At 57.3% G+C, this 27,444-nt stretch overlaps 1 protein-coding gene across 3 annotated transcripts; it reads right to left on the bottom strand.

Annotated features, from left to right (window-relative positions):
* Nucleotides 1-3,342: 3,342 nt before the first annotated feature.
* LOC120761938 (BTB/POZ domain-containing protein KCTD12-like) lies at nucleotides 3,343-26,341 on the bottom strand. 3 transcript variants are annotated; one of them, XR_009208462.1, is made up of 6 exons: nucleotides 26,260-26,341; nucleotides 23,458-24,406; nucleotides 12,552-12,608; nucleotides 10,266-10,388; nucleotides 7,256-7,351; nucleotides 3,343-3,638 (listed from the first exon to the last, which is right to left on the bottom strand). XR_009208462.1 is itself a non-coding variant. In XM_040084195.2 (2 exons), exon 2 carries the CDS (start codon nucleotides 24,382-24,384, stop codon nucleotides 23,530-23,532), a length of 855 nt encoding a protein of 284 aa, XP_039940129.1. In that variant the 5' UTR covers nucleotides 24,385-24,406; nucleotides 26,260-26,341; the 3' UTR covers nucleotides 23,172-23,529. The 3 variants fall into 3 exon arrangements, 1 of the variants encoding a protein (XP_039940129.1); XR_009208463.1 differs by lacking the exon at nucleotides 12,552-12,608; XM_040084195.2 differs by lacking the exons at nucleotides 3,343-3,638; nucleotides 7,256-7,351; nucleotides 10,266-10,388; nucleotides 12,552-12,608 and having other exon boundaries at nucleotides 23,172-24,406.
* Nucleotides 26,342-27,444: the final 1,103 nt, after the last annotated feature.

The following is a 27,444-nucleotide window of genomic DNA, read 5'->3' as shown; positions in this document are numbered from 1 at the left end:
TTTCCCCAGGGAATATCCCAATTCCTTTGTGGAATCCCGTGAAAGGAGCTCCGAGCTGCTGGGGCATTTCAGCTTGGAATCCACGGGTGATGCCAGAGGGAAGCAGCTGAGGCCAGGCTTGGAAAGCAAAAACCCCTCCAGCTTTCCTGGAGGGATTTGGTTGGAAGGGTTTTTCCCCCCCCCTAGAAATCCCAAGGGAAATAAAACCCTTCTTGTTTCCTTTGCTGGACAATTCCTGCTCATCCCTGTTCGGGCCGGGTTTAAATTATTCCGTCTGCAGCAGCTGATGGCATTTGCTGCGTGTCATGGAATGTTCCAGGTGATTAATTGGTGTTTAATTAATTAAGGGATAATGACATTCAATTAAGGGAACGGCTGTCGCTGGATAATTAATGGCTTCCTGCTGCTCCAGGAGAGCCGAGGTGTTAGTGGGGAATCGATCCGGGAGGTTCATTCCCTTGGGAAGGAGCTGTGTCCTGGTGATCTCGGATTCCTGCCGTCTCATGGGGGGAAGCTCTGCAGGGACCTGTCAGGAGCTGTTCCCGAACCTCTGCGGTGGGAAACGCAATGGGAAACCTCCGGGAGGGAGGAAAAGAGCGCTCAGTGTTTCTGTGATCACACAGAGGAGCAGCAGCAGGAATTCCTGATTCCCAATCCCATGGGCTGTGCTCAGGGGGAGGCAGACTCTGTCTAAACTCGGATTTCCTCTCCCTGATGTCCAGGATCGAAGCCTGGGGTCAAATGAGCCTCCGTGTCCTCTTGGCTTTGGAAGAGAGCGCTGGAAAAAGAGGAATTTCCCGGGATGTGGAGATAAATAACAATAAATTCCCCAACTCGGAGGGAGCCGAGCCCTGTTTTGGGCGAAGCAGGACGAATATTGAAGGATAGTCAGGACTGGGTCACTTCCCAGCTCTCCCTGCCTCTGGAATGAGCCTGGATGTGGCGGGTGGAAACATTCCAGGCACCTCTGGCAGCACCTGGAGGGGTTGAACCCCCACAGGGCCCTGAGGAGGAGCAGCCTGAGGGGATCCTGCTGCTCCAGGAGAGGATCATCCAGGAAAGGTTCCACACTATCCCACAACCCCTCTCCAAGTGCCAGTTGTGTTGGCTGGTGCCCAGTTAAGGAGCTGTTAATTAAATTTTAATTTTCATCGAATTTTTGAGTGTGTGCAGCTCTCAGATGGTAAAATGCTTTTGAGTTCAGCGTTTGTCGCCCTCAGGCACTGTGGGCACCATCCGGGAAGGAGTCAGAAGGAATTCCAAGGCCTTCTGCCAGAAATATCCTTCCCATCCATCCCAAAATCCAGCCAGCCCTGCAGAGCTGCCCCTCGCAGCTGGAGGCTGATCCAGGCTGGGAGAGCCTGGAGCGTGTCCGTGGGTGGGAGAAGCTGCAGTTCCCAGATCCTGAGGAGGACAGGGCTGCCTGCAGGTGCCAGATCCATCTTGGAACGTTCGCCAGCTCCTTTTGGCACCGGCAGCGTCTCTGCAGCTCGTTCTGCTGAGGGGCCTCCAGGGAGCCAGGGGCGGATCCCAGATCCCACTGCAGCTCTGGCTCAGCCGCTCCCTTGCTCTCTGAGCTCCATCCCTGCCTTTTGTCCTGGGAACTGGGGATCCTGTGCAGGGAATGATGTGGGATTGGAGCCTTTTGTCCTGGGATTTGGGGATCCTGTGCAGGGAATGGTGTGGGATTGGAGCCTTTTCTCCTGGGAACTGGGGATCCTGTGCAGGGAATGATGTGGGATTGGAGCCTTTTCTGACGGGAACTGGGGATCCTGTGCAGGGAATGATGTGGGATTGGAGCCTTTTCTCCCAGGAATTGGGGATCCTGTGCAGGGAATGATGTGGGATTGGAGCCTTTTGTCCTGGGAACTGGGGATCCTGTGCAGGGAATGATGTGGGATTGGAGCCTTTTCTCCTGGGAACTGGGGATCCTGTGCTGGGAATGATGTGGGATTGGAGCCTTTTCTCCCAGGAATTGGGGATCCTGTGCAGGGAATGATGTGGGATTGGAGCCTTTTGTCCTGGGAACTGGGGATCCTGTGCTGGGAATGATGTGGGATTGGAACATTTTCTCCCAGGAATTGGGGATCCTGTGCTGGGAATGACGTGGGATTGGAGCCTTTTCTCCTGGGAATAGGGGATCCTGTGCAGGGAATGATGTGGGATTGGAGCCTTTTCTCCCAGGAATTGGGGATCCTGTGCAGGGAATGATGTGGGATTGGAGCCTTTTCTCCCAGGAACTGGGGATCCTGTGCTGGGAATGATGTGGGATTGGAGCCTTTTCTCCTGGGAACTGGGGATCCTGTGCAGGGAATGATGTGGGATTGGAGCCTTTTGTCCTGGGAATTGGGGATCCTGTGCTGGGAATGATGTGGGATTGGAGCCTTTTCTCCTGGGAACTGGGGATCCTGTGCAGGGAATGATGTGGGATTGGAGCCTTTTCTCCTGGGAACTGGGGATCCTGTGCTGGGAATGATGTGGGATTGGAGCCTTTTCCTGTCTGCCAGCTCTGTCCAGGGTCATCTCACACTGCTCTCCCTTCCACATCCCTGTGAACACTTCCCTCAACATTTCCCTGAACACTTCCCCAAACCCTTCCCTGAACACTTTCCCAAGCACTTTACCGACCTGGCTCCATATAAAAGCAATAAAAGTGTGGATCTGGTCTCCCCCTCCACAGCCCCAAAAGCCAAACAATTCAGGAAACCCCATCTCCAAGGCACTTGTAGAGTTCTGAAGAGCCAAACTCCCCCATCTGCCCCAAAAGCCATGAGGAGACTGGAGCTCATTTCGGACACCGACTCGATTTTATTGTTTGAATCTCCAGGGAATTCATTCTCAGAAATGCGGGAATTTCTGCTGGCCCTGAACATCACCCTGGACATCGTTCCTTCTCCTTCCCCCTCCAGCTGTGCCTGCGCCACTGAGGACACGGAGCGTCCCTTGATGGCCGTGGTGGCAGCAGCCTTGCGACCCTTCCAACATCTCCTCGGGCTCCACGAGCCGCCTCCGCTCCTCGTTCCGGGAGCGCGGACAACGCGTGCCGCCGCTGGAACGGCCGCCTGGAGAGCGCCGTTCCCTGGCCTGGGAGATGGGATCCCCTCAGAGCTGGTACTTCTTCAGCAGCTCGCTCTGCCACTGCCGCTTCTTGTTGGGAAAGGCCACCGGGATCTTGATCCTGCGGAATTCCTCGATGCACTTGCCCAGCTCGGACTGCAGGGCCCGGCGCTCCTCGCTGGCGGCCTCGCTGGTGGCCTCGCTGGTGGCCGTGGTGGTGGCCGTGGTGGTGGCCGTGGTGGTGGCCGTGGTGGTGGCCGTGGTCACCTCCAGGCCGTTCTCCTTGACCGCAGCCTGGTCGCTGCCGCGCCGCTGCCCCGCCTGCTTCACCTCCTCCAGCTTCTTCAGGGATTTGGAGAAGTCCAGGGTGTTGGGACGGGCTGGGGCTTCCTCGGGAGCCTCCGGCCACGGCGGGGAGTTGGTGGGGCTGGGATCCTTCTCCTCCGACCGAGCGGCTGTGCCGGCCACGGGCGGCTCCGGGAGGCGCTGGTCATTGCCGGGGCGTCCAGCGGCGTTCCCGGGGTCAGCCGGACCCTGCCCCGAGCCGGGGATCTCCTTCGGATCCACAGCCTCCTCCAGGGCTGGGAGGAGAACAGAGAGGAGTGAGAGGGAGGGAGAGGAGGGAGATGAGGGGGATGAGGGAGAGGAAGGGGATGAGGGGGATAAGGGGGATGAAGGAGCTGAGGGAGGTCAGGGACATGAGGGGGATGAGGAAGATGAGGGAGATGAGGGTGGTGAGTGTAGTGGGGGAGAGGGGGGAGGATGAGGGATCTAAGGGACACGAAGGAGCTGAGGAAGATGAGGGAGATGAGGGAGCTGAGGGAGAGCAGGGAGGATGAGGGATCTAGGGAACACGAAGGAGATGAGGGAGCTGAGGGAGATGAGGAAGATGATGGAGATGAGGGAGATCAGGGAGATGAGGGAGATGAGGGTGATGAGCGAGGTGAGTGTGGTGACAGAGAGTGGGGAGGATGAGGGATCTAAGGGACACGAAGGAAATGAGGGAGATGAGGGATCTAAGGGACACGAAGGAAATGAGGGAGCTGAGGGAGAGGAGGAGAGAGGAGAGGCCTGCTAGGAATTCTTTTAAAAATACACCTGGTGGCAGAGATACAAAACAAGGAACAAACTAATCCAATTTCAAATCCTCCACCTTACACTTTGCCCCCTGTGCAGAAGCAGAAAATGTCAAGGGGGATTTTCTTCTTCCTTCAAAACTTTTGTAAGGACAGAGCTGGATTTTTTTTCCCCCCTTTTCCTTCCTTTTCTTTTTCCCCACTTTGACATTGGCTGAGCAGCTCCAGCTCTGCAGTTGCTGGAGGTGGGAAGCAGGAATGTCACCCGTCAGCGAGCAGAGCCCTTGAAGGCTGGATTTTCTCTGGCAAATCTCTATGGGAAGTTGCAGGGATGAATCTTTGCCCCAAATTCTCTGAGTGATGGGATGAAGCCTCGAAGCTGCTTTAATCATCTTATCTGTGAACCTGGGAGCTGCTTTTGGGAAACGTGGAGCTGAGGCTGGGGAATTTAATCATCCAAATTCCCAGGAGGAGCCTCTGTCAGAGCTGGGGAATGAATTCAATTCCTTCAGTCCCTCTCCAGCCTCTCAGCTCCTGGAGCATCCCGTGACTGGGGCTGCTTCAGAATAACATTTATTTTCCAAAGTTCTCAATTTTACATCCCATTATTCCCATCTGAGGCACAGAGAACTGCTCAGGTCACCAGGCTGAGAGCAAATCTGGGTTTCCAGGGAATGGCTCCTGAATATTCCTCATATCCCACCATCCTGATGTCCTTTGGGCAGTGTGGCAGGGCTGGTGCCAGGCTACAGACTCACACCCCTAACATTTTCCTGCTCTTAATCCCAGAGTCGTGGAATGGTTTGGGTTGGAAGGGACCTTAAAAGTCACCCAGTGCCACCCCTGCCATGGTCAGGGACACCTCCCACTGTCCCAGGCTGCTCCAGCCCCAGTGTCCAGCCTGGCCTTGGGCACTGCCAGGGATCCAGGGACAGCCACAGCTGCTCTGGGCACCCTGTGCCAGGGCTGCCCACCCTCCCAGGGAAGGATTTCTTCTTAAAATCTAATGTAAACCTGCTCTTTTTCACTCCCTGTGTCCTGTCCCTCCAGCCCTTGTCCCCAGCCCCTCTCCAGCTCTCCTGGAGCCCCTTCAGGCCCTGGCAGGGCTCTGAGCTCTCCCTGGATCCATCTCCTCTCCAGGTGAACATTCCCAGCTCTCCCAGCCTGGCTCCAGCCCTGCAGCAGCTCTGTGGCCTTCTCTTTGCTGCAGCTTTGGACGAATATCCTGTTTCTTCCCCAGATTTGTTTTTCCTCACGTTTTGAGCCCCTGTCTGGCATTAAGGGGATGTCACCCCTCGGATGATCCACGGACACCCCACAGTCCTGAGCGTCCCTCCCAGCTGCTGCTCTGGGAGAAGGGATCAGCCTGGCCGATGGCTCTGATCCTTTCTCCCACAGATTTTCCTTCCCCGGTGCCGCTTGTTCTTTAGAGCTCCAATTAAATTCAGCAGCGACGCTTCCGAGCAGCCCCGCGGAGCCGCTGGAATCCTGCTGCGGGCAATTACCGGCTCCTGCCGGTGGTTTTGCGGGAAGCAGGCGCTGTCCCCACCCTGCGGCTCCGGGACGGGGCTTTGTTGTTCCAGAGGCTGTGACAGGGACAGGAGCTCGGGGCCAGCGCACAGCGCCGCAGCTGCTGCTCTCCAGCGCTGCTTCCATCCCCAGGGATGTTGGAAGGTCCCGGCATGGATGGGGGCAATAGGACATTCCCGGGTGATCCCAATGAGGGAGCTGCAGCTCACACTCCCTCAGACTCCAGGATTTCCTTTCCTTTCCTTTCCTTTCCTTTCCTTTCCTTTCCTTTCCTTTCCTTTCCTTTCCTTTCCTTTCCTTTCCTTTCCTTTCCTTTCCTTTCCTTTCCTTTCCTTTCCTTTCCTTTCCTTTCCTTTCCTTTCCTTTTCCTTTCCTTTCCTTTCCTTTCCTTTCCTTTCCTTTCCTTTCCTTTCCTTTCCTTTCCTTTCCTTTCCTTTCCTTTCCTTTCCTTTCCTTTCCTTTCCCACCGTCTGTTGCAGAGACCCTACTTCTCCCGAAATAACCAGGGAGGGATTTTTATGAGGTCCTGGAGTGACAGGACGAGGGGGAATGGCTGCTCCCTGACCAGGAAAGGATGAGATGGGATGTCGGGAAGGAATTCCTCCCTGGTTATTTTGGGAGAAGTTGGACACTGGGGCTTGGAGCACCCTGGGACAGTGGAAGGTGTCCCCGCCCATGGATGGGGTGGCACTGGATGGGCTTCGAGGTCCTTCCATCCCAAACCATTCCATATTTCTCTTCCATGGCTTTATTTCCACAGCTCTTTCCCCTCCGGTGTTTAAATGGAAAAACCGGGACTTCACAGGGCTTGGGGTGCACCAGGAATGTCTCGGTTCCTTCACAAACTTCTCAAAGTTCCTTCCAGCCTCTTAAACTTGGGTGATGTGGGCCAAAAAAAAGGTGGATAAAAGTTTCCAAACGAACTGGAAGAGCGCATTGGGTTTGGGAAGTGTGGGAAGAGGACATCCAGGGTGCATCCAGAACATCCCCTGCATGCCCAGGGTGCATCCTCAACATCCCAGTGCCCAATCCCAACCAGCTGCTGGATCCCGTCCATCTCAGGACTTGACTCTGCATGAATTGTTCTGTTTTCTGGGATGAATCCAGCTGGGAACAGCGCTGGGAGCTTCCTGAGCAGCTGGGCCAACGCGCTCTGGTACCCAGGCCCTGCCCCAGGGCCCCGGCAGTGCCACTGATCCCAGCTGGATCCCCAGGGAATCCTGATCCCTGGGCAGGAGGCACCAAGCTCAGGTGGAGAGAGCTGTTGGAGCCCCAGACTCGTGACACAGATGGCAGAAACCCCAGCCTGACTTTCCCTGGATTTTCCTTTCGGAATCCATTCCTGCTGTTGGAAAAGCTCAGCAAGAAACTGGGGGAGAAAAAAAAAAAAAAAAAAAAATTCCAAACAGCAAAAGGCTCCTCTTGAAAGACCTTGGAGGCCTGGGAAGGTAATCCAGATTTTCCTCCGTCGTGCAGGTGCTGCCAGGGGGAGGCAAGGTGGGAACGGGAATTTCAGGGATTTTCCTGAGGGCTGAGGTTCCTTGGAGGGAAGGTGCAGCTCCCCGAGGTGGAGCGCAGCTGGACACCGGTACCTGCTGGCGCTGGTTCCGTGTGCTCCGTGGATTCTCCACTCCCTGGAGTGGCCCTCGGTGGGCAGGAGCTCTGCTCCCCCGCTCCTCCCAGGTTCTCTGTCAGGAAAAGATTGGGAATTGCATAAATGATGGAGACGAGCATCACCCTGCGGGTATGGAGCTCACAGTTCCATCTCTTATGGGAATCATGGAGCCTCGGAACGATTGGAAGGGACCTTAAAGCTCATCCAATTCCACCCCACCGCCTTCCACTCTCCCAGGCTGCTCCAAGCTCCAGCCCGGCCCTGGGCACTGCCAGGGACCCAGGGGCGCTGGGAATGTGTGCCAGTTTGATCCCCATGTTCGGCTTCGCAGGATCTCGGTCCGTGTAGGCACAACGTGACTGCAGGGAATGCCCTGGGGATCCTTCATCTAAATTAAATCAGTCTTTGCTGAGTGCCTGTGGATATCCACAAGCTGCGGGAATGGCTGGAATGCGGGAATGCCTCCAGCCTGCAAACTGCGGCTGCATTGCCTCATCCCTGGCAGCGCCCAAGGCCGGGCTGGACAGGGACTGGAGCAGCCTGGGGCAGGGGAAGGTGTCCGTGCCCGTGGCAGGGGGGATTAGGTGACCTTTAAAGTCCCTTCCAACCCAAACCAGCCCGGGATTCTATTCCATGGCTCCTCAGCACGGGATGCTGCGCGATTCCGACCTTTCCAGCCTTTAAATCCGCCTGTCCGTCAGGACTGACAGATGGAGATCTAACTCCAGCCACCTTTTGTCATCCAGGACTTCAATCCCTTGGAGCTGGAACAGACCCGCCCGAGGTTTTTGTGCCTTTAACTCCCGGCCAGCTCCCGCTGGGATCTAAATCAGCGCTCGCCACTCCACCCCCTGAGCGAGCCGATATCCATCAGCACCTAATTACTGTTCCCCAATCATCCCACGGCGCCTTTCATCTCCAATTCCTCCCGATTTTCCTGATTTCCTGCCCTCCCTGGAGCTGGCAGGGCCCACGCCCAGGAGCAGAGCGAGGGGAGCAGTGTTTGGGGCTGGAATTTTGGCTGCCTTCATCACAGTTGATTCCTGCAATTCAATCCATCCTCCGTGCAGCTGTTCTTGTTTCCAAAACATTCCCTTTTTTTTGTTTTGGTTTTGGGTTTTTTTGGGAGCTGTGATGTCAGTTTTAGCCTGTTTCCTGTGGATCTGTGCAGTCCAAGTATTTTTCCTTGCTCATTTTTATCCATGTATATAAAATACACACATTTAGCAGTGGATACTCCCTGTCACTGATTCATTTCACATCTGCTCTGATCTGCCCGGTTCTGGCCTTGCCAGGAAAACAGGGAAAAGGACAACAAATCCCATCTCCAAAGGTCTCCCGAATCCCTTCTCCAAAGGTCTCCCAAATCCCATCTCCAAAGGTCTCCCAAATCCCTTCTCCAAAGGTCTCCCAAATCCCATCTCCGAAGCTCTCCCAGCTCTGGCTGCCTCCCCTCCAGGGGCAGAAGTTTTGCTTTTGGCAGAGCCGGGATGCTGCGGCTCCTGGCCGAGTCCTTTGGGATAGCAGGGATGGGACCAGCGGGAGGAGCTGCGGGATGTCCCTGGAAGTGCAGCCAGCTGAGGGGGAGTGATGCACAGCAGCTGTCCCACCCCGAGACTCGGCGTGACCGCTTGGTTCCCTCTCGCTTTTCCAGAGCGGCCGCTCCAGCTTTACGGCCGGGATGGGAATTATGAGGGATTCAGACTCCGGAGGTCAAATCCCGGTGACGGCGCAGAGCCCGCGGCTGATGGGAGCCGACGGAGCCATCCCGCTTTACATCAGCGGAACATCTGGCTGGGCTGCAGGCCTCGGGACCGCACGGAGCAAAAGCAGCTTTCCCTCCGTGCCCAGCCGATCCCTTTGGATAGTAACCCTTTATTCCCCGAAACGTTTTTCCAGGCCTGGCACAGCTGCCCAGGGCAGGAGGGGAGGCCCCATTCCCGGAGGGATTTGAAATCCGCGGGGATGTGGCGTTTGGGGACAGGGGGCATTGCCACGCTTGGGAATGGCTGGGCTCTGGTCTCAGGGCTCTTTTCCCACTAAATAATTCCATGATTCTAAGACCTGCCTATTTACTGGGATTAGCGATCCATAGTGTGGATGGCAAAGCTTTGCCCAGAATTCTTCCAAGTGGAGCAGCTCCTGATGAGCCTGAGCTGCATCCAACCTGGAAGTGCTGGTTCCCACCTGGAAGTGCCAGTTCCTACCTGGAAGTGCTGGTTCCTACCTGAAAGTGCTGGTTCCCACCTGGAAGTGCCGGTTCCTATCTGGAAGTGCCAGTTCCTATCTGGAAGTGCTGGTTCCTACCTGGAAGTGCTGGTTCCTACCTGGAAGTGCCAGTTCCTATCTGGAAGTGCCAGTTCCTACCTGGAAATGCTGGTTCTCACCTGGAAGTGCTGATTCTCACCTGGAAGTGCCAGTTCCAACCTGGAAGTGCCAGTTCCTATGTGGAAGTGCTGGTTCCTACCTGGAAGTGCTGGTTCCTACCTGGAAGTGCCAGTTCTCACCTGGAAGTGCCGGTTCCCACCTGGAAGTGCCAGTTCCTATCTGGAAGTGCCAGTTCCCACCTGGAAGTGCCAGTTCCTATCTGGAAGTGCCAGTTACTACCTGGAAGTGCTGGTTCCCACCTGGAAGTGCCAGTTACTACCTGGAAGTTCCGGTTCTCACCTGGAAGTGCCAGTTCTCACCTGGAAGTGCCAGTTCCTATCTGGAAGTGCCAGTTCCTACCTGGAAATGTCGGTTCCCACCTGGAAGTGCCAGTTCTCACCTGGAAGTGCTGGTTCCTACCTGGAAGTACCAGTTCTCACCTGGAAGTGCTGGTTCCCACCTGGAAGTGCCAGTTCCTATCTGGAAGTGCCAGTTCTCACCTGGAAGTGCCAGTTCCCACCTGGAAGTGCCAGTTCCCACCTGGAAATGTCGGTTCCCACCTGGAAGTGCCAGTTCCCACCTGGAAATGTCGGTTCCCACCTGGAAGTGCCAGTTCTCACCTGGAAGCGCTTCCTCCGTGTCTCCCTTGAGGTCCAGGATGGGCTCGGAAGAGGACATGGGTTTTTTTGGGCTCTGCTCCGGTTCTGAAGGCTCGGGAACGGGAAGGCTGAGCCAGGAGCTTCCTAAAAATCAACACCCAAAGGAGAAAATCTTAGAAGGGAAATGATGCAGTGGGAATGTGGGAGGAGTGGTGGATGGGAATAGAATCCAAAGCACCTCCCAGAGCGCCACGCTGGGTTCCCGGGGTGAGGAATGATCAGGAAAACTCCCAGTGCCTCCCAAACCCTTCTGGGGGTGATCCTTGAGTTTCGGGCAGTGCCTGTAACCACATCCCACATTTCCCACCAGAAATTCCTGTTCCTCATGCTTTGGTCCTGCTCTCCTGATTTTTTCCTAAACCTTTCTATCCCTGGATCTCCACGTATTGCCTCATTTACATGGATTTACAAACAGGGTGGAATACAAAGTGTTCATCAGACACTAGGATTAGTGCTTCAGCTTTCCATCAATTTCTTTCCTGACATTTCCAGGCACACACTTCCATTTGCCACACAGCCTGGATGAGCCTTTGGATCCAGCTGCAGTTCCTGCCCCGTCCAAGGGATTTGCCTCTCCATGACTGAGCATCGGAGCAGGATGATCCCGTTGGCACAGGGAGCAGTAAATCCCATGAATGCTCCAGTTCCGCAGCTCTTCCCACCAGGCAGACTGGGAATCATGGAATCATCACCCAGAAAGATCATCCAGGACAATTCCACTGTCCCAGGCTGCTCCAAGCCCCAATGTCCAACCTGGCCTTGGACACTTCCAGGGATCCAGGGGCAGCCACAGCTGCTCTGGGCGCCCTGTGCCAGGGTCTCCTCACCTCCTCATAATTCCTTCCCAATATCCTATATCCCATCTAATCCTGCTCTTCCAGAGGTGGCTGAAAACTTTCACCAGGGCCACCCTGATCTGGGATCAAACCAATCCTGCTCCACCCAGCCGTGGGAAGCAGGGGATGGAACTGGGTGCTCCAGCTCCCAAATCTCCACAGCTGAGCAGGATTCAGTGGTTGCCAGGAACCAGGATAGCAGGAATTTGCTCAGAGACAGCCTGGCCAGCCTGGACATCCACCATCCATTACGATCCAGAAGAAGGTGCAGCCTCCAGGAGATGGCAGCAGGATCCCAGCGTGCCCTGTGCCCATGGCCTCCCTCATTAATTGTGGTTCCTGGGACAATTCCAGGCTCTAACTGAGGCTTGCCGCTTCCCAGGACCACCAACTTCATCCAGAGGCTCCATGGTCACCACCAGTGCTGGGAATGTCCCATTCCTAATTCCAATTAATATGCCAGAGTGGCTGGTTTTGCACCCAGTTAAGTCCCAAAGCCCCGGAGGAGGGAATCCGAGCCGAATTCCATTCCAGTAGGGCATTCCAAAGCCTTTTGGGCAGATCAGCATCCAGGCAGGACACGGGAACGCCGCTTGGAATGGAATTCCTGGCACACAAGTGGAAGGCGAAAGATTTTCCTGCGGAATAAGAGCAACGCCGAGGCTCCCCCATTTCCTTTGCACAGCTGAGCTTCTCCAGGCGCTCCCAAACACTCCAGCAGAGCTCCAGGGCGCCGGATCCCCAGTTCCACGTGCTGACCTGCAGCCGGCGCTTATTAAAGATTTAAAGGCAAAGCTTTCAGTGCTGCCCTGGGGATGGACTTTTCCTCTTATAGCTCTATCCCTCTAATTCTAATAGGATTGGGAAGGGGGGAGCGGAGGCTGGAGCAGTGCCAGGAGCCAAGGGAGGGTTTCTTCCTTCCAGAGGCTTTGCACACCTTGGCGGAGCTTTCCGGAACTTTGTTCCTCTTCCAGCACCTCCCGTAGGCTCTCTGGGAATTTGGGTTAATCCCTGGGACGGTGGGAGCAGAGGAGCTGCTCTGTCCCGGTTTTCCCTCACGCCAGGGATAACAAAACACCCTCCACGTGCCGGTTGTCCGCGCTCCGCTCCGCCGGAGGAACGGCGTTAATCCCATTTCATTTCAGATTTCAGAGGGGCACTCGCTGCTTCCCTGGGTTTGGGAAGATTTCAAAGCCACCACTGGGAGATGCCGGCTCAAATCCACGTTGTCCAACAGACGCAATGGCTCTGGGGACATTCCATGGATGTGGTGAAGGGACGGAAGCCACCGAGGAGCCACCGAGAGCTGGGACACTCAGGAATCACAGCCACTGCTGAAACCCAAATGCTTGGGATTCTTCCTTCACCCACTCCCAGGTTTGTCCCAGGAAAAGCTTTTCCATGGATTTACCTGGAAAGCTGCCGTGCCTGGAGAGCTGCCTGGAGAGCTGGCCTCGTACAATGGGACCTGGAAACAAACGAGAAGGTTTGGATCTGGATCCATGCTCTGAGATCATGGAATTCTGACGATCTTCCTCCACACCGATGCACCCACGTGTGGGTCTGCATGCTGCTCCAAAATCATGGAATTCTGGCGTTCCACATCCACAGCCTCGCTGGAGAGGGATGCAAGGAAAACCAGCGCTGTGGTTCTGCCCCATGGAAAATCATTCCCTGGGATTTTCCCCTTGGATGTGCCACGAGCCCAGCCAGGCTTTATGGTGCTTTTGCAAAACATCTGGGCTCCTCCCAACATTTTCCGCCTTTTGGAAGTCGGGAGTAACCTGAGTCTCCCTTAACCCATGAAAAAGTTCTCCAGCTCAACCCCGTCCCAATTTCAGCAAGAGATGCGCCTGCACCAGCGAAAACACGGGAATTGATGGAAAGGGAATTTTGATCCACGATGTCCTGTAGGAGCGGGGATAAAGCAGTGTCCTGGTGCATCCCCTTCCCTAGGATTTGGGATCAGTCCAAGCCTGGGCATCAAAACAACCCAAGTTTTTTTCCACTGGAAAAATGAAGGAGCCACCCCTGTGCACCTCGGAAGCCTGAGGAATATTTCCTGCTCTCCATCCCGGAAAGCCTCAGCTGTAAAATGGGATCAACAACTTGTTTTCCACTTGCAGGGAAGAAGGGAAAGTCTGCCGACATTCCCAAATGATTTATTAATTCCATGGCTTTTGCTGGAAGCAAAGGGGGCTGGAATGAGGCACTGTGCCTGGTTGGAGCCGGTTGCTATTGGAGTTTTCCCTGGAAACCCATTAACACAACGTGGAGAGGGAGGAGAAAATTACCCTTGATCCTGAAATATTGTTGGAAAGGGGGAAATCGGCGTGTTCCATTTGGGAGCTGCACATGGTAATAAATACATGTGAATAACAAGGGATAAACATATTTTTTAAAACACCCCCCCCCCAAAAAAAAGGGATTTTCTGCGCTGTTTCCTGCCCTTCCTGAGAAACTTGCACCTGGTTCTAATTAACCCTAAAGCTCCATTAATGATCAATCTGCCACCAGTCATAATTAATCCCAAATGTGCATTTTTTCCCCTGGAATAAACGGTTTACCTGAGCACATTTACAAACTCCATTTAGGAATTGTCGGCCGCGTATTAATTAAATCGAAAACATAATTAAAAGCAGAATTAAAACCCTTCTAATAAACATGGGAACAAAAAGAAATTCCCTTGGTTTTATGTTCAGTCCACAAATGGGTGGATAATGGAGAGCAGTTGCTCCATTTTCCTGAGGGCTTTTGGATAAAGGCCATCCAAGAGGCTTTTAAGGAACCTCTGGAGCCAAGGGGGGATTGTTGAACTTCCAGCGTGGATTAAAAGCTTAATAAGGGAGAGAAAAGGAGGGATGGAGTCAAGAGTTCGTTCCCAACACATAAATAATGGAATAATGGGATGTTCCCGAGAGGCCGTCTCGGGAGGAAGGGGTTTTATTACCCGGGAAAGGGGGGAAATGGAGGAAATGGAATAATGGGGTGCTGGAGGTGGGTGGGAAAGGACCTTGGGATCAGCTCTGATGGAGAAACTTCCACTGGGATGGATGGAATGACAAACAGGACACAGGAATGTGCCTGGGAATGTCCCCTGGATGTGTCATCAACCTGGGATTTAGGTCAGCTTCAGAGACTCAGGAGAGAGCTGGGAACGTTCACCTGGGGAAGGGAAGGATCCAGGGAGATCCAGGGCTAGGCCAGGAGGGGCTTTATCCTTGTTTTTCGGGGAAGAATTAATCAGGAGATTGCAGCACTCCAGGGTTTAAGGTTGGAGTTAAATCCCTTTAAATCAGTGGCACCGAGCTCCCGTTATTTAAACAATGGCTTGGGATTTTTTGTTTTATTTGATTTCGGTCTTCAGAATAAAACGAGAAAAAAAGAAACCCCACGAACAAAACAATCCAACCAAAAAAACCCAACCCTCCAAAAAAACCCTGCTCCGAGCACACCCGAGATGCTCCAGCTGTTCCCAGCCCCCTCCAATGCTTTCATCCAGGATCCAATTAATTATCTGGGAGCGCGTGGAGCTGCTGAGCTCATCTGGGATGTCCAGCAGCACGGGAGGTCACGGTGACCACTCCGAGCCCCAGATATTGGATACCGGGAAGGAATTCCTGCCTGGGAGGGTGGGGAGGTGCGGGCATGGAATTCCCAGAGCAGCTGTGGCTGCCCCTGGATCCCTGGAAGTGCCCAAGGCCGGGTTTGAGGGGCTTTGGAGCTCCCTGGGATAGCAGGTGTGGGATGGGATGGGATGGGATAATGGGATGGGATGGGGTGGGATGGGATGGGATGGGATGGGATGGGATAATGGGATGGGATGGGGGTGGGATGGGATGGGATGGGATGGGATGGGATGGGATGGGATGGGATGGGATGGGATGGGATGGGATGGGATGGGATGGGATGGGATGGGATGGATGGGATGGGATGGGATGGGATGGGATGGGATAATGGGATGGGATTGGGATGGGATGGGATAATGGGATGGGATGGGGTGGGATGGGGTGGGATGGGATGGGATGGGATGGGATGGGATGGGATGATGGGATGGGATGGGGTTGGATGGGATGGGATAATGGGATGGGATGGGATTGGATAATGGGATGAGATGGGATGGGATAGGATGGGATAATGGGATGGGATGGGATGGGATGGGATGGGATGGGATGGGATGGGATGGGATGGGATGGGGTGGGATTGGGATGGGGTGGGATTGGGATGGGATGGGGATGGATGGGATGGGATGGGATAATGGGATGGGATTGGGATGGGATGGGATAATGGGATGGGATGGGATGGGATAATGGGATGGGATAATGGGATGGGATAATGGGATGGGATAATGGGATGGGATAATGGGATGGGATGGGGTGGGATGGGATGGGATGGGGTGGGGTGGGATGGGATGGGATTGGGATGGGATGGGGTGGGATGGGATTGGGATGGGATGAGGTGGGATGGGATGGGATGGGACGGGACGGGACGGGGTGGGATGGGATAATGGGATGGGATGGGATGGGATGGGATGGGATGGGATGGGATGGGATGGGATGGGATGGGATGGGATGGGATGGGGGATGGGATGGGGGATGGGATGGGGGATGGGATGGGATGGGATGGGATAATGGGATGGGATGGGATGGGATGGGATGGGATGGGATGGGATGGGATGGGATGGGATGGGATGGGATGGGATGGGATGGGATGGGATGGGGTGGGTGTTATGTGTTTTAGGGTCTCTCCCAGCTCAAACCATTCCATAATTCCAGGCCATGCTGCTGCTGCAGGATTCAGTGGGAACACGAGCAGGGCAGGTGGGATCGGGCGCAGCTGGAAGGGGCAGATCCCGAGGCGGGGAGGAAGGGACGCTCGGCCCCTCTGGGATATCCACCCGGGAACACACTGGGAACACACCTGGGAGCACGGGGAGGATTCCTGGCTCCTGCGGAGGCTCGTTGTGACAGCGCCAGGACAGTTTGTCCTTCCTTTCCGCGACACTGCTGGATGACCTCAGCCCCGGGGAGGGAGGGGAAGCGCTCCCGGCGGAGATCCCTGGTGCCAAACCCTCGCTCCCCGTCCAAATACAAACTAATCCCATTGGAAAGGAAGCAGCTGCGCTTTCCAGGGGCTGCGGTTTGCTGGGAGCGGAGGGATTAAAACCGCTCCGAAATTTCATGAGTTGCGAGGAGAATTTTGGCACCAGCACCTTAAGCGCAGTGCCCGCTCCTGCTCAGCTTTCCAGCCTGCTGGAAGCGCTCTCCTGGCCCTTTCTGCCGAGTCCGGGAAGACTGGGAATCCTTCCAAAGCAGCACCTGGGGATTTCAGTTCCTCTGGAGCCGAATTCCAGTTCAAAGGCTGCGGCGTGGAGTCAGTGGGGTTTTTCGTGCTCCCCTGGGGGTTGTGTTAAATCCCCTCCAGGCGCACAAAGGACAAGAATAATTCGGGAATCAAATGGAAAACCTTGGCCGCGCCCCGGCTTCCCTGGGGCTTGGAGCTCCGTTGAAGCGAGCGAAGGCGGACGGGACATTCCCGGTGAAGGGAACGAGGAGCCGGGAAAGCAGCCGGGGATTTCGAAGGTGCAAGCGCTGCAGGGAAAATCGGGAGTCCCAGATGTCAGAGAGGCCCTGCCTGCTCCGAAATCCCCCCGGGATCTCTTGGAGCCATGGGAAGCTCCTGCCTGCGGGGGGCTCCGGGGGAGCAGCCGGGCTCCCCCTCCCCGGACAAAGGGATTTTTAGGGTGCCAGGTTTGCTGCTGCACCCCCCTGCACTCCAAGGGGATCCCGCGGGAGCCGAGGCATCCCGGGAAAATCCCTTTCCTGGGAAGCTTTGGGTGGCGGCGGAGAGGAGCAGGGGCAGCTTTCGGTGGCGGGAGGTTGCGAAACGATTTCCTGTTTACTCCTCTCTTCTCTCGGTTAAACGCAGGCTCTGCTCCCCAAATGTCGCTTTTACCCGGTGCCTGTGCCCTGTGATCCCATTCCCTGCCCTCAGCGCACAGCCCGCCTCAGCATCCCTGCCGCTGGAAAAGGCTCCTCGACGGCGTTTAATCCTCGGAGCTGATTAGAACGGGCCATTAACAGCAAATTAGGGACTAATTGGGAATTATGGCTGTGCTCGGGGAGTCGTTCCGGGGAGAGGGGACGGCACCGAGCCGGCTCTGATCCCTCGAGAGGGAAAAGGCTCGGGTTTATCCCGGGCTGGTTTTGGGTGGAAGTCCCAGCTCTAAGGGAGTGACCCCCGGGTGAGGGCGAGGACTCGGCGGGGTTTTATTTATCCTGCCTGGTTTAAAACAGCCCGAGAGGGAGGGGAAAGTGGTGGATGGGCCTTGGAAAAAACCTGGGATAGGGGCGGGGGTCCCTGCCCGTGGGACTGGATGAGCTCTGAGGTCCTTTCCAACCCGAACCATTCCATGATTTTAGAACAATATTCCGTGGCTCTCTCGGTGCTCGGGGTTCCAGATGTGGGCAGGCTGCATTTCACCAGAGCAAGGATTTCCCCACATCCCAGAGCCCAGGGAACTCCTGGAATATCCTTTCCATGGCTCCCAGGAGAGCTCTGCCCTCCAGAACACCCCAGGAAGGACCTCCAAGGACCCCTTTCCTCACGCTGTGGCTGGGGAAACTGAGGCAGGGCGAGCGGGGAGAGGCACAGGCCCCACTTTGGGGTTGTTTTGTTGTCCCTTTTGGTTCCCTCAAAGCTCCCCTGGCTCCGTGCTCTCCTCATCTGATCCCAAAAAACGCTCCCTGTCCGGCCAATCCCACAGCACAAGGCTGTGCTAAGGAAAACTTGAATTTTTTTTTTCTTTTTTTTTTTTTGCTCCCCAGTTTCCTTTATTTATTCTTTTCATCTTTGAGCCTTAAACATTTGGGCTTTGTTTGGGTTTTCAGGGCTGGGCCCTCCCTTGTCCCGGAAAGGGCCCCAAACCGAAGCCAAACAAACCTCGGTCCCTGCAGGGGCCATTCCTGAAGGGCTGGGCTGGATGATCCCCGTGGGTCCTTTCCAGCTGGGAATATCCCATGGTTCTGAGCACATGGGAACTCAAAAGCTGGATTTTGAGGGGGGAAAAAAAAAAGAAATTGGCTTTTTTCAGGTGGTTTTCTTTGTGACATGGCCCCCAAATCTCATGGCTGCTCCTGGTGGGAAGGAGCTGTTCTTCCCCGGGAGGAACGTTCCAGGGATGTCCAGGGAACACGGTGCTTCTCCTCCCTGCTCCCCACAGGGATCCTTGGAATGATGGGACAGGAGCATGACAAGGCCAGGCTCCATCTCCCTTCAAAATTCCAGATCACGGAATCCCAGAATCCCAGACTGGTTCGGGTGGGAAGGGACAGGGAATTTATTCCTGATAGGAGTTTTTGGGGGTTGTGGGGGTGAAGGGAGGGTTAATCCTTTGAGGATGCTCTGCATCCTGGTGGATTTATCCTGCCAGGATTTATCCTGGAGAAGGCAAAGGAGGGGCAGCAAACATTTGGGATGCAGAGGTTGTGCTTTGGCTCCGAAGGGATTTGGGTGGGATCTGGTTTCGGTTATTCGCAGGAACTTCCCCTCAGTTCCTGCCCAGCTCTCCTGGAGCAGGGAGGGGGAAAATTCCCAGCCATCCATCACTTGGAGTGAAGGAAAACCTTTTGGACTGCCAGAGCCTTTGAAGAAAACCACCTGGACATGCCCAAGTCCAGCCTGCTTAAGCCCAGCACAAACTGTCAGCGCAGGTTGAGCGAGATTTATTTGGCAAATTCTCCAGCGCCCACTGGAATCCAACAGCTCCCAAAATTCCAAGAGACCCGAATGCTCATCTGCCTTCCCTCTCCTGCTCCCCACAGCCCCGGGAAGGAGGCCCAGAGGCCTCTCTGTGCTCAGAACACAGCAGCTGCAGCTGCTAAACCCAGCCTAAACCCTTGTTTTGTTAAACCCCTCCTAAACAAAGCATCCAGGCTGCAGCTTCCTGCGTCAGGAATTGGAAAATCCCCCCTCTCTCCGGAGGATTTTCCCAGTGCTGGATGGCCATGTTGTTAAAGGGAGTTTTGGGGGTTTATTTTTAAAACTGCTGAAGGTTTTGGTCAGGTTGGAGGGAGCTTGGAGCAGCCTGGGATGGTGGAAGTTGTCCCTGTTCCTGGCAGGGGGTGGGAATTCACTGCACCAGCTTTAAGGTCCTTGCCAGGCCAAACCATTTCCTGCTTATTTTCGAGAGGAAGAGGTTGGTTCCTGCTTCCAGCTGCTTCTCCCCTCTCCGTGCTCCTCCATCACCAAATCCTTTCTACTTCAACGCTCCATCCGATCCCTCGGAATGCTGTGGCACGCTGACCCAGTCTCCCGTGGCAGGATGGGGTTTTGGGACTGGGAATGGGATTTTTGTGTCCCCCCCTAACCCCTCTGATCCCCCCAGGACTCTCCCTGTCCTCTCCCCAGTCCCGTGGGCTCGAGCTGCTCCGTGAGGATGGGGAGAGCTCAGCTCTGGGACCCTTGGAGAGGGGCTGGAGCCAGAGCGAGGACACAAAGTGTTTCCAGATGTTCTCCAGGGGCGGCAGAAGTGCCTGACGGAGACAGATGGGATCTGGTTTTTTCTTTAAGCTCGGTTTTTGTGGGGAGCAGCCGGCAATTTGTGGGCAGGTGCCTGCCTGGGAAGGCAGAGCCAGCCCCAGCTCCTGTCTGCCTCCCTCCCACCCGGGGTTTTATTTTGGGATGAGGGATTTTCTGGGAATCTCGAAATGAGAGGCTGGGTTGTGTATCCCCTCGGGGGGAAACACCCTTGGGGAGCTGGGAGCTCTTTATGGAAACATTCCCGAGCTCTGCAGGGAGAGCAGGCGCCTTCCCGAGGGATCCACACGGGATCTGCTGCCTGGACACCCCCCGGGACGCCAGACCCTTAAACCCACCCCAAACCCATCCCAAACTCCATCCCAGCCCCCAGCTCTGGCTCCCAGCAGGATGAGAAAAGCTGCTGAGTGCTCAGTGCAGGGCAGATTAAAATAATCCCAGGGATCCCTCCCGGCCCCGGGTTTCCCGGACGACGTGGATAATCCCCCCTGCTCCAGGTGTGCTCTGCCCACGTGCCCGCCCTCGGGGTGCCAGCATTCCCAGGGATGAGCTGGGGCATCCCAAACCCCTCCCCAGCCCTGGAAATGCAGTGGATGGGGATGATCTCTGGAGAGAGCTCCTGGAAAAGAGTGGGACGCTGCCCCCAGCACCGCCAGCGGCACCTGGAGCTCGGCTTAACCCGGATTGCACTGGCAGGGAGCTGAGGAGCAGGGTCCTGTCCCCTCGGAGGGAAGGAAAAACCATTCCAAATCCAGCAGAGAAGGAGCTGGACAAGGCTGGGTTTTCCCTGGGGACAGCCTGGAGTGGGAGATGCTCAGGGGGAGCACGAGGACACAACAAGCGGAGCAGGTCTGGCTGATCTGGACAAGCCCAGCAGGAGCTCGAGCTCTGGGGATCACAGAAATACGGGAATATTCCCAGGAAAACCAGGCAGCATCAGGGAATTGCTTCCCCACTGTGTCCCTGAGGCCCCGAGAGCCCCCAGCTCACTCCAGCCCTTCCCTGCCTGGTTCTTCCCAGCTTGCCAGGATTGTTCAGAGGAGGAGACCTCGCTGAGGTGCTTTTCCATGCCACCACTTCCCAGCAAATTTGATCCAAGGTCTTTCCTGGGGATCAAATGAGCCAGGTTCTCCTCCCAGCCGCGACAAGGACACTTTTCCCACAAATAAATGAATGCAAGGAAAAGAAGCAGCCCCGAATCAGGTGTATTTTTGTGGAGCTGGATCTCAGCAAAAGGATTTTTTCCATGAAGTCTCAGTTTCCAGGAAAACCATGGGGCTCTGAAAGGATTCAGGAATAACCCCTGCTCGTGTTTCCTGTGGGGGATTGGGTTGAGCAGCCCCGATCCCAGAATCTGCCACATCAAAACCCCGGGAATGGTGACGCTGCCATTCTGGTTTCTCCCCTCAGGCAAAAATTCCTCCTCCCGGGAGATCAATTTTTCAGCCCAGTTCCAGTGGGGAAAAACATCAAAACAGCCCCATTTCCCACAAGGCAGCAATTTCTTTTCCCAATCCTACTTAGGAAAATCTTGAGTTCAAAAAACAAAGAAAGTGAATATGGAATGCAGGTCCCCTCCCCCTTTAAATAAAGGTTTTCTCGGTGTGCACACAGAGCTCAAGTTCCTTTTTCTCGTCTTTTCTTAAGCTGGTTGTCATTTCCTCTTCCAGAGGTTGTTGGAATGAGGAACAGGACCATGAAAAATGTCAAAATACCGTTTTTGCCTTCCCCTTCTTCAGGAGAGAGGGAGAACCCGGTTTGAAACTTCTGCTGGCCCCAAAGCCCTCCCTCCTGTCCAGGAAGCGGCTGCAAACCTCCCTCCCACATGGATCCCAAGGAATGGCCCCTTGGATTCCAGGAGGAGATCCTGCAGCTCCTGCTCCAGGAGATTCACAGGGGCTGGGAGAGCAGGGACGGAGGGTGGGAGAACAGGGATGGAGGGTGGGAGAACAGGGATGGAGGGTGGGAGAACAGGGATGGAGGGTGGGAGAACAGGGATGGAGGGTGAAGGAGCAGGGATGGAGGGTGGCAGGAGCAGGGACAGAGGGTGGGAGAACAGGGATGGAGGGTGCAGGAGCAGGGATGGAGGGTGAAGGAGCAGGGATGGAGGGTGGCAGGAGCAGGGACAGAGGGTGGGAGCAGGGATGGAGGGTGCAGGAGCAGGGATGGAGGGTGGGAGCAGGGATGGAGGGTGCAGGAGCAGGGATGGAGGGTGGCAGGAGCAGGGACAGAGGGTGGGAGAACAGGGATGGAGGGTGCAGGAGCAGGGACGGAGGGTGCAGGAGGAGGGATGGAGGGTGCAGGAGGAGGGATGGAGGGTGGGAGCAGGGATGGAGGGTGCAGGAGCAGGGATGGAGGGTGCAGGAGCAGGGATGGAGGGTGCAGGAGGAGGGATGGAGGGTGCAGGAGCAGGGATGGAGGGTGCAGGAGCAGGGATGGAGGGTGCAGGAGCAGGGATGGAGGGTGCAGGAGCAGGGATGGAGGGTGCAGGAGGAGGGATGGAGGGTGCAGGAGCAGGGATGGAGGGTGCAGGAGCAGGGACGGAGGGTGCAGGAGCAGGGACGGAGGGTGCAGGAGCAGGGATGGAGGGTGCAGGAGCAGGGATGGAGGGTGGGAGCAGGGATGGAGGGTGCAGGAGCAGGGACGGAGGGTGGGCGCCCTGGGCGGCTGGTGGATGTCACGGATGGGTGGTGGATGCCAGGGATGGGTGACAGAGCACCAGGGGACGGGCACAGGCAGCAGATGGGGACATCAGGGTCACCTCCCCTGCAGGCTGAGGCCATGTGCCGGAGCTGAGCATCACCCGGGGCTGGGCTTGGGGACGTGTTGCCCTGGGATCCTGCCCAGCAGGGACAGGAGGGGCAGGGCTGGGCACAGAGGCTCCGATAACTTCGTGTTCCTTCCTTCTGCTCTGGGAACCTCCTCACCGAACCTCCTCTGTGCTGTGCCAGCTGGAGAGCTGGGATTGGAAACACCTCACAGGAGAGCACCAAAACGGCCAAAATTCCCTTTCCTGGGTGAAGCTGTGGCCCGACCACCACCACCAGAGCATCCCAGCCTCAGCCCTGTGATTCCCGTTGTGCTCCCAAGAAAAAAACGAAGGGACTTTTTGGCTGACAAGTCTCCAAGGAGCTCTACAGCTGTATAAGCATTTTACACCCCCGAGCACGTCCGGCCTTCCCCGCTCCCCTCCACCTCCCTCACAGGACATCTGCCCCTCCTCCCACCCTCCCCAAAAATCCCCCCCACCCCGAATTCCCCCTGAGGCATCCTGGAGCCCTGGCGATGTCTCAGCCGAGAGCTGCGGGCGCAGGGGGAGCCTCTCCCCTTCCCGGGCTAAGCCGCTTACAGGGCTCCCGCCAATCCCGCCAATCCCGCCGCGCCGCCACTTTCCCACCCCCGCCCCCTCCCCGTGTCTTTATCCCGAGGATTCCTCTCCCAGCCAAGCCCCTTGGCAGGTGCGTGCAGCAGGATCCCACGGGACAGAGAGCCCAGTCCGGTGTCCGAGCCCATCCAGCTGCAGGAACGCCAGCCCGGAGCAGCGTCCCACCCCTCCCACCCAACCACGTCCACGGCAGTGTCCGAGTCCACGCGTCCAGGGAGGGTTGGGAGCCACCGCAGAAGCCGGAGAGAGGGAGGAAGGTTGGCGGTCAGCAGCTGCTACAAGGAAGAGCCGGGCGGGTTCAACGTGGAGCAAGGAGGAGGGAGGAAAAAAACGGCAAGAACCAACGGAAAAGGAGGCAAAGGGAGGACGCCGGGATTCGGGGACGGATCTCTACCTTCTAGGCCACAGCCAGCGCGGGACGGGAAAGGGACAGTCGGTGGCTGGTCGGCGGAGGGTTGGTTTTGTGTCACTCACGGTAGAAAACGTATTCGGTGTAAGAGGTCCAGATCCTGTCGTCCGTCTGCTCGTGGGCGAAGGCACAGGTGCCCGTGGAGTTGCAGGCCACCATGTGGAAGCCGGCATCGGCCAGTTTGTCAAAGGCTTGCTCCAGGAAGGTGAACTTGAGGTAGTACCTGGACGTGTACCTCTCCGGGGGCCTGTCCGGGTCCCTGCTCTCGTTCAAGGTGTCCCCAAAGACCTCCTTGGCCAGCGAGGTCTTGCCGCACACCATGATCCGGGCCACCCTGCGGAACTTGGCGTCCGTCTGGCTGTCCCTGCCCAGCGTGTAGGAGCCGCGGTAGCCGATGGTGATGAAGCCCGCCCTGCGGCCCTCGGCGCCGCCGGACACGGCGCCGGGCGGCGCGGCGGCGGCCGAGGCCAGGCCGCGGGAGGCGTCGGCGCCGGGGGACGGCTCCTCGGGGTCGCTCTGGCAGGGATCGTCCCCCAGGGAGTTCTGCTCGCTGAGCTTGGGCGCCAGCAGCTTCACCAGCTCGGGCAGCATGAAGTACTCGGCCTCGCGCTGCAGCCGGCCGCGCTCCGGGAAGTGCTCGGGCAGCACCAGCTGCCGGTCCCTCATGTAATCCAGGATGTAGCGGAACAGGAACCCGTCCCGGTCCACGAAGAAGCGGCCCTTGCTGTCGCGGGCCAGCGAGCGCGCGTTCTTCTGGGTGAACATCTCCCAGAGCAGCGAGCCGGGCACGCTGACCAGCGTGGGGTGCCGGGTGATGTACACCTGTCCCCCCACGTTCAGCTCGATGATGTCGGGGAAGGGGTTGCCGTCCTCGCCGCCTTTGGCACAGCCCGCGGGGTCTGCCAGGGCCATGGCGAGCTCCCGCTGCTCCCTCCTGCAGGAGAGGTCAGAACAGGTTAAAACTGCCGGAAAACACGGCCCACTGCCCTGATCCCAACTGACTCGGGGGATCCCAAGGGGCCTCAAGCCACTGCCCCAATCCCAAGAGCTTGGAGGGGATCCCAAGGGGCCTCGAGCCACTGCCCCAATCCCAAGTGGTTGGAAACGATCCCAAGGGGCCTCGAGCCACTGCCCCAATCCCAAGAGATCGGAGGGGATCCCAAGGGGCCTCGACCCACTGCCCCATTCCCAAGTGGTTGGAAACGATCCCAAGCCAGATCACAGACGGAATCATGGAATTGTTTAGAGTGGAAAAGCTCTCTAAGATCATGGAGTCCAACCCAGCACTGCCAAGCCACCACTAAATGTCTGATCTGGGTCAGCAGGCAGGGCAGATCCTTGTCTCTCCAGGAGTCTGGAAGCCATCTCTCTTCCCCAGTCCCTGGCTCTTGGAACGGGCGGCACTATCCAAAGCCACCTCCCCTCCCGTGGCACACTGCCCGTGGTGTGACCGTGCCGTCTCCACCCGGCAGCAGCGAGCCTGGGCCCCTGTGCCCGGGAGGTGCAGGGACGTGGGGCTGCTGTCAACAACAGGAAGGGCAGGGCTGTCACACCCTGGGGACCCGCCAGCCCGGCATCCTGCGGGCGGCAGCGGCTGCCAAGGGAGGGGCTCCCACAGGGACCCCGCAGAGCCGGGGCCGGAGGGGCTGCGGAGCCACCCAGGGAGCACGCCGGGGATGGGGAAAAGCGGCACCAGCACCCTGAAGGACAGAGGGACAGAGCCTTTTGACACTCCTGCTCTGCCCTTGCTCCTGGAAAGTGCTCAGCCAAGCTGGGAGACGGCAGAACCTCTCCAAGGGGCTGGGACCAAGATAAATCCCGGTTTGCTGCTGCAGCCTCCGGGCAGATGCCACGGATTTATACATTTTCCAAAATCAAGGCTGTTCTTGGATGTCTCTTGACACTGCAAATCAGCAGCTTACATAAACCTGGCTCAGCAGCCGGAGCCTGGATCCGTGCCGTGCTCTGTGCTCTGTGCAGGCATTTGGGAGATCACGGAGGGAAGGGGTTCCCTGGGCCGGCCTCCAGCTCTGCCCCTCCCTGGGTGATCCCAGTGCTGCCCCGGCTCTGCTCGGAGGTTGGGACCACCCCAAGACTGGTCCCACACCCGAGGAACAGCCCAAAGTCTCGCCCCGTCCCCGTGTCCTGCCGCAAAGATTCCCAGGAGCTGCTCCAAAGGATTCCAACGCAAATTTCGGATTAACTAAAGGACAAAAAGATAGAACTCTGTGGGCACTTTTGGGCACGGGGGCAGAGCTGAGGCGGCGTTTCACGGCCACACTCCTCCTCCCGGCTCCCGGGGAGAATCGTCTCTGAACAAGGAGTGACTGGGGCAGGGAAGAGCCGGAAGGATGGAAAGAGGATCAGCGCCGTCCCGGCTTCCCAGTCCCCTCCCGCAGAGGCTCTGGCTCCCTTTCCCCGGCGATTCCGTGCCCACGGCACAGCCCAGCGGGCAGGAGCCGCCCGTGCCCGGAGCTCGCATCCCTTTGTCAAGGCTGGAGGAGGCTGGAGGGGCTGCCCATGGTGGGCTGGGGGCTCGGGGGTAGGGGGGGGACAGGCAGAGCGGCCCCGCTGTCCCCTCTGCCCGCCCCAGGCGGGGACATGAGCGGGGACGGCGATGGGGACGGCGATGAGGACAGCGGCGGGGACAGCGGCGGGGACAGCGATGGGGACAGCGGCGGGGATATGAGCGGGGACAGCGGCGGGGACAGCCCGGCTCAGCCCCGGCAGCCGCAGCCGCCCCGACGCTCCCCGGCCGGGGGACCCCGACCCCGCCGCCCCCGTTACCTGCGCTGCCCTCCGTGCCGCTCCCTTCCGTGCCGATCCCCTCCGTGCCGATCCCCTCCGTGCCGATCCCCTCCGTGCCGATCCCCGCCGCTCCTCTCCGCCCGCCCAGCCCTGGCCCCGCCGTTTTATGGCCGGGAAGGCGGCGAGCGCCGTCCCCCGCTGTCCCCGGGACCGCCTTCCCCCCGCCTTCCCCCCGCCTCCATCCGCCTCCCTCCCACCGGCCCCCGCCGTCCCCACATCTCTGTCCTGCATCCCCATCCCCACATTCCTGTCCCCATATCCCCATCCCCACATCCCCGTCCCCACATCCCCATCCCCACATCCCCATCCCCATATCCCCGTCCCCACATCCCCATCCCCACATCCCCATCCCCACATCCCCATCCCCACATCCCCATCCCCACATCCCCATCCCCACATTCCCGTCCCCACATCCCCATCCCCACATCCCCGTCCCCACATCCCCATCCCCACATCCCCGTCCCCACATCCCCATCCCCACATTCCCGTCCCCACATCCCCATCCCCACATCCCCGTCCCCACATCCCCGTCCCTCCACCCCTGTCCCCGCATCCTCCTCGCTCTGGTACCGGCCGGCGCTGACTGTGGAATTCCATTCTCGCCACCGCCTGGGAATGCAGCGGGGCTGGTAAAAAAGGAGGGAGAGGGACTTCTAACACGGCCAGATGGTGCCAGGACAAGGGGAACGGTTTGAAACGAAAAGAATGGGGATTTAGATGGGATACTGGGCAGGAATTGTTCCCTGTCAGGGTGCTGAGGCCCTGGCACAGGGTGCCCAGAGCAGCTGTGGCTGCCCCTGGATCCCTGGCAGTGCCCAAGGCCAGGCTGGACACCGGGCTTGGAGCAGCCTGGGACAGTGGGAGGTGTCCCTGCCATGGCAGGGGGTGGCATTGGATGGCTTTGAGGTTCTTTCCAACCCAAACCATTCCATGATTCCATAATTCCAAATCCAGCCAGCAATAACCTTACAGCAGCCAAACTCTTGGATGATTTTATATTGTTGAGGAGACTGCAGGGGCTGAAATCCCCTTTCCCACGGCAGGAATGACACCAGTGGGATCATAAGGAGCTTAGGCTGTTGTGGCAGCCTGTTTGTCCAGGCTGGAAAAACCAAGCAAGGAAAGGGGATCCAGCTCTTTTTAGTTCACTTGAAAATTCCAGTT

Source organism: Hirundo rustica, chromosome 21 (genome assembly GCF_015227805.2).
Source record: "Hirundo rustica isolate bHirRus1 chromosome 21, bHirRus1.pri.v3, whole genome shotgun sequence".
NCBI lineage: Eukaryota > Metazoa > Chordata > Aves > Passeriformes > Hirundinidae > Hirundo > Hirundo rustica.
The sequence above is the reverse complement of the archived record's forward strand: the minus strand, read 5'-3'. Positions and strand labels throughout refer to the sequence as shown.

Coding starts and splice junctions, on each gene's coding strand:
- LOC120761938 (XM_040084195.2), bottom strand. CDS start 24,384: ATGGCCCTGGCAGACCCCGCGGGCTGTGCCAAAGGCGGCGAGGACGGC.